The sequence below is a fragment of the Mustela nigripes genome, chromosome 13 (assembly GCF_022355385.1).
Source record: "Mustela nigripes isolate SB6536 chromosome 13, MUSNIG.SB6536, whole genome shotgun sequence".
Taxonomy (NCBI): Eukaryota; Metazoa; Chordata; class Mammalia; order Carnivora; family Mustelidae; genus Mustela; species Mustela nigripes.
This window is the reverse complement of record NC_081569.1, coordinates 109067141-109079569: the sequence shown is the minus strand read 5'-3', so window position 1 is coordinate 109079569 and position 12429 is coordinate 109067141. Positions and strand designations below refer to the sequence as shown.

Sequence of the window (12429 nt, the reverse complement as noted above, 5' to 3'; positions counted from 1 at the left end):
TTCAGGCTCTCATTCTCTTTCACCTGACTAGTGCAATCATCTTCTAATTATTTACCTGGCCTTTGGTCTCTGACCTCTGGCAATTTATCTTTGATTTCCTTCTCAGTTATCTTTCTAAAGCACAGTTGTGATGGTGTCACTCCCTAGGTTAAAAGCCTTCCATGCCTCCCTACCGACTATAAAATAAAATCTCCAACTAGGCATTCGAGGTTTTTCCAATCTGGTCCTATCCCCTCTTTCTAAGCCCATTCCACTCACTCACTCTTCCTACTCCTTCTTCTATGAGCTATTAATTGTTCACCAAAGACATCTTTGCACATCCCAATCCTGTCTTGATCCCTTTTCTCTTTGCCTAAGCTTCTCCACCTGATCTTATGCTGCTCTTTAATTAGGATACCAGCTCCAGAGGATCACTTTTCACCTTTCTTGCTGTCTCTAGTCACCTTTCCAGAGCATGTTGTTGATGTCTCCATTTTAGCATTTATCATCTGCTCCGTACTTGAGAGGTAGACCTATGTCTGTCTCCATTGATACTGTGAGCAACTTTAATTAAAACAGGGATGATGATTTATTCGTCTTTCTCTGGCTACAGTATAGCAAGTGGGGCGGGAGGAAGAGTCTCACTCTCTGTGGGAAACGAAGGAAATATTTCTACGGACACGGCAGGGGAAATTTCCAGCCTGTTTCTTGGAAGAGGTTCATATTCTTTAATTATAGATATCCATCTTACCTGAAGTAACTTCCTGGATTCAGAGTTCAGAGATCTTCTAATAAAAACTGTGTTTTCTAGAAGTCAAGTTTGTACCTTGTGAGACATGGAGGTTGAGACTCTAAATCACTGTCACCGATTACTTGTATGCGAACCCTCCTAGCTATTAGAATTTATTAAAAGCAAATTCTACATTTAAGGCAAGAATAACGGTGATCTCTTATTTGATTCCCGGCCCAGTATTGTCCTGGGACCTACATCTAGCCTTGCCACCATTGGTCAATGGGCACGTGGCTTTCAGGACATCAACCGTCAGAGACGGCTCTGGAATGACTTGCGATGCCCTGAGAGCAACGATTCTGAGCCCGGGGTGGTGGTTTCGCCTTCCTCCACCGTTCAACACTTGAGTCTGTGCCAGCAGGATGTCCGGGTGCTCGGCCCCTCGCCCTGCGGACGCCCGCGCCGGGATCGTGGCCTTTCCGAGTCAGCGCTCCCCAGAGGGAGCCGGCACCACAGCGGGAGGGACCCGAGGGCTCAAGTTGGCGAAGCGGGGCGGGCAACCTCCGTCCGCCGAGCGCCGCGACGCCTGGTGGAGGTGAAGGCGAACCTCCGGGCGGCCGCCCCGCCGAGCCTCAGCACCCAGACGCCTCCGGATGCGCTCGCGGCGGCCCCGCGCGGCCCGGCCCTCTCCCGGAACGGCGGTGGGGGGCGGGGCGGGGCGCTGCGCGCGCCGGCGCGTGGAGGCCGCGGGCGGCGGCGGAGCGCGCGCGGCCGGGGAGGGGCGCGCGGGGCGGGGGCGCGCGGCGGCCGCTGCGGCCTGTGGCGCCGTCACTCGGCAGAGCCGGTCGGGTCCAGCTGGGCGCCGCTGCTGCTGGCCCGGCGCGCGGGGACGGTTCGGGACTGCGCCGGGGGCCGCCCCGTCCTCCCGCGGCTGACGCCCTCCCCTCCGCCGGCCGCCCTGGTCCCGTTATCATGTCGCTGAGGCAGCGCCTGGCCCAGCTGGCTGGCCGTCTGCAGGAGCCGCAGAAAGTGGCCCGTTTCCAGCGGCTGTGCGGGGTGGAAGCGCTCCCGCGCCGCTCCGCCGCTCCCGCCACCGATGCGAGGGAAGATGAGAAGGCGGAGGCGCCCCTCGCCGGAGACGTCCGGCGCCGAGAGCAGCAGCCAGGGGCGTCCGCAGGCCCCCAGCCGCCCGGGAGCGACCGCAATCAGTGTCCCGCCAAGCCCGGCGGCGGCGGCGGTGCCGGCGCTCCCAACGGCGTGCGGAACGGGCTGGCGACCGAGCTGGGCCCGGCCTCGCCGCGGCGCGTGGGGGCCCTGCGCCGCAACTCGCTGACGGGCGAGGAGGGCGAGCTGGCCCACGTGAGCAACTGGCCGCTCTACTACCTGTTCTGCTTCGGCACGGAACTGGGCAACGAACTCTTTTACATCCTGTTCTTCCCCTTCTGGATCTGGAACCTGGACCCCCTTGTGGGCCGGAGGCTCGTGGTCATTTGGGTGCTGGTCATGTACCTGGGCCAGTGCACCAAGGACATCATCCGCCGGCCGCGGCCCGCATCGCCGCCAGTGGTCAAGTTGGAGGTCTTCTACAACTCCGAGTACAGCATGCCCTCCACCCATGCCATGTCCGGCACCGCCATCCCCATCTCCATGGTCCTCCTCACCTATGGCCGCTGGCAGGTAAGGTTCCCGCTCCTCGCCTGCTGTGCCTAGGGGAGTTCTCCGCGGGAGAACCCGGAATTCTTTTCGCTCCGCACAGTTATTTTAATTTGGCCGTTCCCCTTCCAAGCCTCTCTTTCCACGGGTTTTCACAGTCCCCGCGAACAGGCCCTTTCTAGGTTTTATAAAAATTAAAGTGATCGGGGGAAACCTAGAGACTTAGCTGTCAAACTGTATTCTAATAGCAATGCCTTTCTTAGAACCCAGAGGAAACGCTATTCGTGGAGTAACAAATTATCGGGCTTTGGTTGAGTTTTTAAATGGTTTTAATTCTTGTGATGCACAGAATATAATTGTAATTAATTATAGTGTTCTTATACGTCATCGTTAGGTAACTAAGACTCACTTTTACCATAATATCCGCTGCTTTCCCCCAAACTAACTCTGTTTTAGGCTTGTTTATAAAACCGTAGTGTAATTCCAAAACAAACATTGTTGTTCTAGGCAATGAAGTAATGAATTTTAAACGAAAGTCGCTGTTTATGGAAGTTAATGGAACATAGCCTGAGTTCTTTTTTTAAGGGGTGTGGTTGCTAATTTGCTGATAGACACAAAGCTTAATTACCTTCTGAATCACTGATCTGTAGTATTAGTTGTTGAGCCACTATGGGATTACTGTTGCATTAGCTTTAAAAATGCATACTTTTAAAGTTTTTCTTAAAATTAGAGTTCTTGGTCAGACTGGTGGGTTTGTAAAAGTGTTATATATGACAGCAGGGCCAGCCTGACAATCAGGGATGAGTTTTTAATGGTAAACATTTTGTATTTTGCCTGCTTCTTTTGGCCTCCCATTTCTCACTTTTTCATGGCCCATAAATGTTACATGGGTTTGAAAACTCATTGTTCTCTATGGAAACAAAATTTATTCTTAGACTGCTGTCTTGTTTTATCTTTTAAATTGTAAGAAGCTTTGTTCCTACTGCATACAGTCCCTTAATTTAAGAATAAAGTTGATAATTATAGAGAATCTAAAGACTCAGTCTTCCTGGATTTTTTTTTTTTTTTTTTTTTTTTTTTGCCTTTAGAGCCCCAAATCAGTTTATATTGAGAAATACTCAAATCTGTGTAAAACTCTATTATGAGAAGCTTTTTTATTCCAGATTTAATTCCAGTATAGATAAAATCTTGTCCCCATGGGCACTTATGTGCAGTGCATCTCTCTTACAGTAACATGGAAATTATGTAATGTGCAGGGTAAGAATGACAGAATTACGAGGGAAGAGTACCATGGACAGTTTTTTTTCTTTGTATTTAGCCAAAGGAAATATAGAGGATATTCAGATTATAAAGTAGTGCTGCCTTTTTTGAATGATAAAGATTTCAAATCTTATTTAAATATTTCAAATTTAAGATTGTCATTGAGTTACATTTGGCGTGATACTAGTTAGCTAATAATGTTTCTCTTATTTTCATGAGAGGGTTCAGGATTCTATTACTATAGGGCCTTTTAGAACTCCTCAATGAGTAACTATGTTGCTTGCTGTTAATGTTAGAAGTCCAAGTAAGAGAAAGTTATTTTTTGCTCATCATTTATTCAGAACACATGCTAACAGGAAGTCTGAAAACAGCACTGCTGATCATTTATGGATTGTAGATACTAGTATTCTAACATTTCAGGGTTATTTGAATTATCCGAATAAACTTACATTATAATTTTTGAACAATGTAATATATTTTGTTCAAAGTCTGAGAAAATTGTAGGTCGTTCAGTTTTAGAAATTGAGCTAGGCAGGACTTCAGAAATCACCTACTCTCAAACATCATTTTATAGATGTGGAAACTGACCTATTAGAATTGGTCTTGTAAAATTAGTTAAAATTTCTTATTTTACATGTTTTACTCTAAATTTGAGTAAACTTCTAAGTTTGAATAATTGGTTTGCTGTTAGAGAGGAAAGCCTCCCTTGTATGGAAGTCCTATTTATAAATGTTTGTAATAATCTAGTTTAAAAACCAAAATGACTTTTTTTTAACCTTTTTACTTTTTAAAAATCCTTGTTATGAATTGAAAACAAAAGTACCTCCCTTTGCTTAAGTTGTTTCGGTCCTGTTCTCTGTCAGTACTATTGTACTTCAGAGGCTTGTATTTCCAGGGTAGGTAATGAAAAAAAAAACATTGGTGGGGCTCCTGGGTGGCTCACTTGGTTAAGATTCTGCCTTCCATTCAGGTCATGATCTTAGGGTTCTGGGATAGAGCCCTGCATGGGGCTCCCTGCTCAGTGGGGAGTCTACTTCTCCCTCTGCCACCCCCACCCCCCGCCTTTGCTCACTCTCTAATAAATAAAATCTTTAAAAATATATCTTGGAAACTTGGGATAAGAATTAGACAGTGAAAGCCTGGTGTTTTTCTAATAGTAGTTTTGGTTGACAGTCCTGTCCATCTGCTGGGCCCCTACAGCTTATTCAGGACAAGTGTGGTTACTTCTGTATGCCCAGGATGCTGAAATGGCTGTGGAAGCAGACTTATCTCACATACCATCCCTTTGGTGTGGAATAACTACTGAACTCCTCCCTGCCACTTAATGTTGCTACTTGAAATCTGCTCAAGATTCACCTCCTACACAGAGCCTTTTTAGTTAACCCTTTTGTTTCATTAGTCCTTATTTGTTCTTAAAATGACCATGGACAAAAAAAATTACTTGGGGCTTGTTTAAAATGTAGGTTTCTGCACCTTACTTCCAGAGATTCTGATCCATTTGCTGGCTAAGTGAGGGTGTAGTCCATTTTACTGAACTTTCCCCAAAGATTTCTGAGGAAAAAAAATGTACTTTCTTAAATCCCTTCCAGTAAAATTAACTCTTGATCCTTAAAATATATTTTACATTTCTCCAACATTGTTGTCTCACCTTTTTTGCGATTCCAGTTTTTGAATCTTTTTAAGGTATGTTATAATATCGAAAGAGAGATGTGGATAGTATGACTCCAAGTGGTTATTTGATTCTAGGAGAATTTTTTTATTCATGGTGATGCAAGATAGAAAATGTATGGCATTTCTCCAGGTATTAACTTGATCCATTTAGCCAGGGCAATAATTACTGCTCTCATATTATTTGTTGGAATCTTTTGTAGCCTAAGTTGGGAAAAAATAAGGAATAAGGAGCAGCAGGTATTAAGAACATAGTCCTGGGCGCCTGGGTGGCTCAGTGGGTTAAGCCACTGCCTTCGGCTCAGGTCATGATCTCAGGGTCCTGGGATCGAGTCCCGCATCGGGCTCTCTGCTCAGCAGGGAGCCTGCTTCCTTCTCTCTCTCTCTCTGCCTGCCTCTCAGTGTACTTGTGATTTCTCTCTGTCAAATAAACAAATAAAATCTTTAAAAAAAAAAAAAAAAACATAGTCCTTTGAAGAATAATAAAAAATTAAAAATAAAGCACTCCTTTTATATTTATTTTTGCATGTTCTTTCAAAAAATAAAAATTCTAAATTCTTTAATAACGAGTTCTAATTACATACCTGATTTAATAAAATTAAGAAAGTTTTAGATTAATTTCATTTAAAAAAAATTATCACCACACTATAGCCAAACCCATTCCCAACTAATCTATATCCTTTCACTAATTTTAATAATAATAATAATAATAGTAATTCTATAATTAACATTATTAACATTTGTGAAGGTCTTAATAGAGGTCAGACATTTTTTGAAAGGTCTATTACCTGGTTTAGTCCGCTCTTAAAACATCCCAATGTTTGGTTCTACTATTAATAGAAATTTAAAGGAAACTAAGGTAGAGGGAGGTTAAGGAGGTGAAGTAACTTGACAAAGTAACATAGCTCTGGGTAAGTCTCAGAAGGCAAATTTAAATCTTTCAGACTCCAGAGTTTATGCAGAAAACATTCCAAATCACACAATGTGATTTTTAAAGAATTGTTGGTGATAAATATTTTTGAAATAGGATTGTCTTAAACTACAAAAACAGTTTTTATATGCCTGGAGAAGATAATGTGTATGTACATACATATGCAATATCTACAAATGTTTGTTTTAAACATATATTAAGTTGTTGACTGAAATCTTTGCTGATTTTCTCACATTTCCTTCTGTCTTCCTACTATAATAAAAAAATGCCATAAACATAAGAACTTTGGAAAAGAAAAGCTTATAATATACTTTATTAAAATACAGTTTATTGTATATAATAAAGATACTGAATCATGAAAAGATAAAAGGAAGACAGGAAGTAAGAGCTACAGGGGTGCCTGGGTGGCTCAGTGGGTTAAGCCCTGCTTTGGGCCCTCTGCTCAGCAGGGAGCCTGCTCCCCCCCCCCATCTCTCTACCTGCCTGTGATCTCTCTCTGTCAAATAAATATATAAAATCTTAAAAAAAAAAAAAGTAAGAGCTACAAAAGTACAAAAGTGGGTCATAAATGACAGTGGCTAGAAAAGGCTGCAAGAGCCAATGGAAACTGATCACTGGTAATTCTGAGAAGAAACCGTTTATTTTGTTTTGTTTTGTTTTTTATAAATTTTGTAAAAAGATTTATTTATTTAACAGACAAAGATCACAAGTAGGCAGAGAGGCAGGCAGAGAAAGAGAGGAGGAAGCAGGCTCCCCGCTGATCAGAGAGCCAATGCAAGGCTCTGATCCCAGGACCCCGGGACCATGACCAGATCTGAAGGCAGAGGCTTTAACCCACTGAGCCACTCAGGCGCCCCTAGAAACAGTTTATTAAAAAAAAAAAAATCAAATTGGTTTGCTCTTTGATTTCTTTTTACCTAGTGGCATACTTATGTTTTTAATGCATATTTTCCTTATTTTATAAGTGCTTATTATTAATTCTTGATTTAAAATTAATTAAATTTATTTGTTTGAATGGGGGATACATAGGAAATTTAGTATTTACATGAAAATATGAAGTGGAGAGGGCATTTCTCTTCTTCTTCTATTCCATGGCTACCAGAATCTCTATTCCAGGGGATTCACTCTTAGAAGTTTCTTTTTTTTTTTTTTTAATTTTATTTATTTATTTGACAGACAGAGAGATCACAAGTAGGCAGAGAGGCAGGCAGAGAGAGAGGGGGAAGCAGGCTCCCTGCTGAGCAGAGAGCCCGATGTGGGGCTTGATCCCAGGACCCTGAGATCATGACCTGAGCCAAAGGCAGAGGTTTAACCCACTGAGCCACCCAGGCGCCCCTAGAAGTTTCTTTTTTAGCCTTCTAGAAAGTCTTGTCTATTATAGACATGTATCTGTATAGTTTATTTTTTCATACAAAGGGTAACAAACTATACTGTTCTGGACCCTGCTTTTCTCATTTAGAAGTATATTGTAGAAAGATTTTCCTTTTCTTTTACCCAACAGTTAGTGAATACTTACTTTGTATTTAACAATGGTTTTAAATGCTTAATTCTTTTTGATTCCCATAAAATCCTCTGAGTATTATCACTGGTTAGCAGAAGAAGAAACTGAGGTGGTGGGAACTTAAGTAATTTGCTCCAGATGACTGCAAGTACATAACAGAGCCTGGATTCAAACCTGGTTTGGCTGCAAAATTACATTATGCTACTGTATTATATAGCCTTTCCATATTATATAAAGTTGTGTGATTTTTTTATATTTTACTTAAGTTCCAGTACACGTATATATTTTTTAAAGATTTATTTATGTATTTATTTAAAGATTTTACTTATTTTATTTGACAGAGAGAGAGTGCACAAGCAAGGGCAGGAGAGGGAGAAGTAAGGCTCAAACAGCTGAGCAGGGAGCCTGACACAGGGCTTGATCTGAGAACCCTGGGATCATAACCTGGGCTGAAATCAAGGGTTGAATGCTTAACCAACTGAGCCACCCCGGCGCCCCTGCACCAATATATTAACGTAGCATAATCTATTTAGTAAGTTGACTATTCCAGTACTGCCTATTCAAACCTTTCTCATATTTGTTTTCTATTAGATTACTGGCATTTTACTTACTGATTCTTTTTTCTGAAGCTATTTTTTTTTTAAAGATTTTATTTATTTTATTTATTTGCCAGACAGAGATCCCAAGTAGGCAGAGAGGCAGGCAGAGAGAAAAGAGGAAGCAGGCTCCTTGCTGAGCAGAGAGCCTAATTCGGGGCTCTATTCCAGAACCCTCGGATCACGGCCTGAGCCCAAAGCAGACGCGTTAACCACTGAGCCACCCAGGTGTCCCTCTTTTTTTTTTTTTTTTTTTTTTTTTTTAAGATTTTATTTATTTATTTGACAGAGAGCGCCAGCGAGAGGGAACACAAGCAGGGGGATTGAGAGAGGGGGAAGCAGATTGTCTGCTGAGCTGGGAGCGCCATGTGGGGCTGGATCCAGGACCCTGGAATCATGACCTGGGCAGATGCTTAACCACTGAGCCACCCAGGCACCCCTTTTTCGAAACTATTCTTTTGGGGATTTTTTTTTTTTTAAACTGTTGCTCTACCTTCAAGTAATGTTATACCACTTCAAGTATACCTTAAGAACCTTATAAAACTATACTTCCATTTTTCCCTCTCCCTTCCTTTATATTATTGTCATACATTTTATATCTACATGTTATAAAACTCACAGTAATACATTATTATTTTTGTATAATGTCCCAGCATTTCTAGAAAAAATTTTTTCTCCCCTCTTCTATCATCTCCTCCTGTTCTGGAACTTCAGTTTCATGTATGTTAAATTGTTGACACTGGTCACTCACAGATCACTGATGTGATGATGATGATTGCAGTGTTTTTGCTCTCTGATTAATTTTGGGTTGTTTCTATTGCTATGACTTCAGCTTCATTGATTGTTTCTTCTGCAGGGTCTGATTTTCTGGTAGACTCCTCAAGTAGGATGGGATATAGTTTCAGATACTGTTTATTTTATATCTAGAAGCTCCAATTATGTGTTTTTTAAGTCTTCCATTTCTCCACCCATTATGTTCCTGTTTTCTTTTACATCCTTGAGTATAAGATTTTAATAGCTGTTTAAAGATTCTTTTCCACTAACCATCATCTTTGTCATCTTTGTGTGACTCTAGTATTTCTCCTGGATCATATTCTCCAGCTTCTTTGCTTAGTAATTTTTATAGTTTTAGATTGTGTTTATTACTTTAAATAGAGTTGGACATGATCGTGGTTACAGTTAAATTACTTGTCAACTTAAGCTGAGAGCATCCAGAATAACCTTAGTCTAGAGCTAATTTGGCCTCATTGCTAAGATCATAACCTTTTTAAAAAATATTTTACTTACTAGTAATCTATACACTCAGTGTGGGACTTGAATTTACAACCCTGAGATGGAGAATCACATGCTCTATTAAGGCAGCCAGGCTCTCCAGGTGATAACCTTACAAAGACTGCCCAATTCCCTTAGTATTCTGCCTAATGGGAAAGCATTTCCGTTCCTATGTGAGCTTTGGGAATTGTTTGGCCTACTATTTTCCCCAGACAGGTGGATTTTCACCCCATGCATGCACACATTAGTACTCAGCAAACAATTTCCAGAGACCCCCTACAGTTCTTTGGGGCTCATTCTCTTGTGTGGATTCCTCTCTCTTGTGCTCTGTGCTGCAAATTAATGCCTGCTTTGGCCTCTGCAAATTCCACTCTTCTTCCCTTAACCCAGTGAGACTGCTAGCCTTTGTTTTGGTTCCTCCTCCCATGCTATAGCCTGGAAACTGCCTCTGGCAGCAAGTCAGGGCAATCATAGGGCTCATCTCATTTATTTCCCTTTTCTCCTGAATTACAGTTCATGCTGCTTGTTTTCCAGTATATGAAAATGGTTGTTTTATATAATTTGTCAAGTTTTCTGGCTGTTTATAATGGAATGGCTGTTGTTATAGCCGTTAATCCTTTATGGACAGAAACAAATCCTCTCACCTTTATTTACCTTACTTTTTTTATTACAAAAAACTTACTGATAAGTAATTCATATATATTCACCCATTTAAAATATGCAGTTCAGTGGCTTCTGATATATTCATAGAGTTGTGCAACCACCACTACAATCAACTTTAGAATATTTTCATCACCACCCAAAGGAACCCAATACGCATAGTAGTCACTCTTCACCACCCCCCCAACTCCCTACACAATCACTAATCCACTTTGTCTGTGTAGATTTGTCTACTCTGGACATATCATGTAAATGAAAGCATACAGTATATAGTCTGTTGCTGGTTTCTTTCACTTAGCATGTTTTAAGATTCATCCATATTATAGCATGTATCAGTGCTTTATTCCTTTCATTACTTTTTATTGTGAAGTGTACTATTCCATCAGATGGATATACATTTTATTTATCCCTTCACCTGTTGATAGACATTTGGTTTTACTTTTTGGTTATTTTGAATAGTGTTGCTATGGATAGTTTTGTGTAAGTTTTTGCATGGACATATGTTTTTGTTTCTCTTGGGTTACTGATTGGTTTTTGAAGCCCTTTATATTGTGGTCATATTACCTTTTTGTCCATGTATGATTTAGAAATGTGCTTTCCTATTTTCTTCCTACCATTTTTTCCAAGCAGAATTTTTTTTTTTAAAGATTTTATTTATTCATTTGACAGACAGAGATCACAATGTATGCAGAGAGGCAGGCAGAGAGAGAGAGGAAAGCAGGCTCCCTTCTGAGCAAAAAGCCCGATGTGGGGCTCAATCCCAGGACCCTGAGATCATGACCGAAGGCAGAGGCTTAACCCACTGAGCCACCCAGGTGCCCCAGAATTATTTTTTTTTAGGTATCTTTTGTTTCATAGTTTCTGGGTTTTGTATCATACATAGAATAGCCTTCTACTGTTGTTTCTTATAGTACTTCTGTGGTTTTTTTTTTTTATGCTTAAATCTTTTTTTTTAAAGATTTTATTTATTTGACAGAGAAAGAGAGAGAGATCACAAGTAGGCAGAGAGGCAGGCAGAAAGAGAGGAGGAAGAGGCTCCCTGCTGAGCAGAGAGCCCGATGTGGGACTCGATCTCAGAACCCTGGGATCATGACCTGAGCCGAAAGCAGAGGCCTTAACCCACTGAGCCACCCAGGTGCCCCATATGCTTAAATCTTTTAACCATCTCTTTCTTTGAGGAAGGAATCTCACTTGATATTCCCCAATAGCATCAATAGCCCATTTTCGCCTACTGACTTGAACTGTCACTTTTATCATGTATTAAATATAGGTATATACTTGGGTCTATATCCATATTTTTTACTTAGAATTGGAACATCTGATATTTGTGTGCAAGTTCCATACTATTACATTGATTGTAGCTTTATAATATTTTTTACTTATTCTTGCTGTTTTCACTTGTTTATACAGTTTTTTGTATGTACTTTGGATTTTGTTTTTCTAGGTTTTTTTTCTTTAATTTTATTTATTTATTTGACAGAGATCACAAGTAGGCAGAGAGACAGGTAGAAAGAGAGGAGGAAGAGGCTCCCCTGCTGAGCAGAGAGCCTGATGCAGCCTCAGTCCCAGGATCCTGAAACCATGACTGAGCTGAAGGCAGAGGCTTTAACCCACTGAGCCATTCAGGCGCCCCTGTTTTTCTAGCTCTAAAAGAAAAATCCTGTTGCTATTTTTTTTTTTATTGGAAAGATAAAATACTACTTTCATGTTTAAAAAATTTGATCTAACCTTAGTTTTGTATATATTGTGAGATATGGATCTGATGTGATTTTTTTCACACTGATAATTAATTGACCTAATACTATTTTTGAATAATTCATCCTTTCTCCACTTACCTGTAATGCCACTTAGGTTATATATCAAGTTCCCATATATGTATGGGTGTGATTCTGGGGTTCTTTGTTGTGTTTCACTGTTTTTTTTGTCTATCTCTTTATCACTGTCATGCTTTAGAGTAAGTCTTACCTTATGAAATTGCTTCAGAGTAATTATTAATTGCTTTAGTCTTATTTAATTTATGCTTTAGAGTAAGTCTCATTAATTGCTTTAGGGTAAGTCTTATTTATGAAAGTTCTCTACCATATTCTTCAAGATTGTCTTGGCTGTTTTTGAGTATTTGCTTTCAACGTACTTTTTAGATTGAGTTCTTTAATTTCTATAAAAAACTCTGGACTTTTAT

At 40.7% G+C, this 12429-nt stretch overlaps 1 protein-coding gene across 1 annotated transcript in view; it reads left to right on the top strand.

The window, feature by feature from the left end:
* Window positions 1–1582: 1582 nt before the first annotated feature.
* SGPP1 (sphingosine-1-phosphate phosphatase 1) overlaps window positions 1583–12429 on the top strand; it is a 35007-nt gene continuing 24160 nt past the window's right edge. Inside the window, exon 1 of the mRNA XM_059373352.1 lies at window positions 1583–2386. Within this exon, the coding sequence (XP_059229335.1) occupies window positions 1682–2386 (705 nt within the window). The 5' untranslated portion in view covers window positions 1583–1681. The remainder of the gene's footprint in view (window positions 2387–12429) is intronic.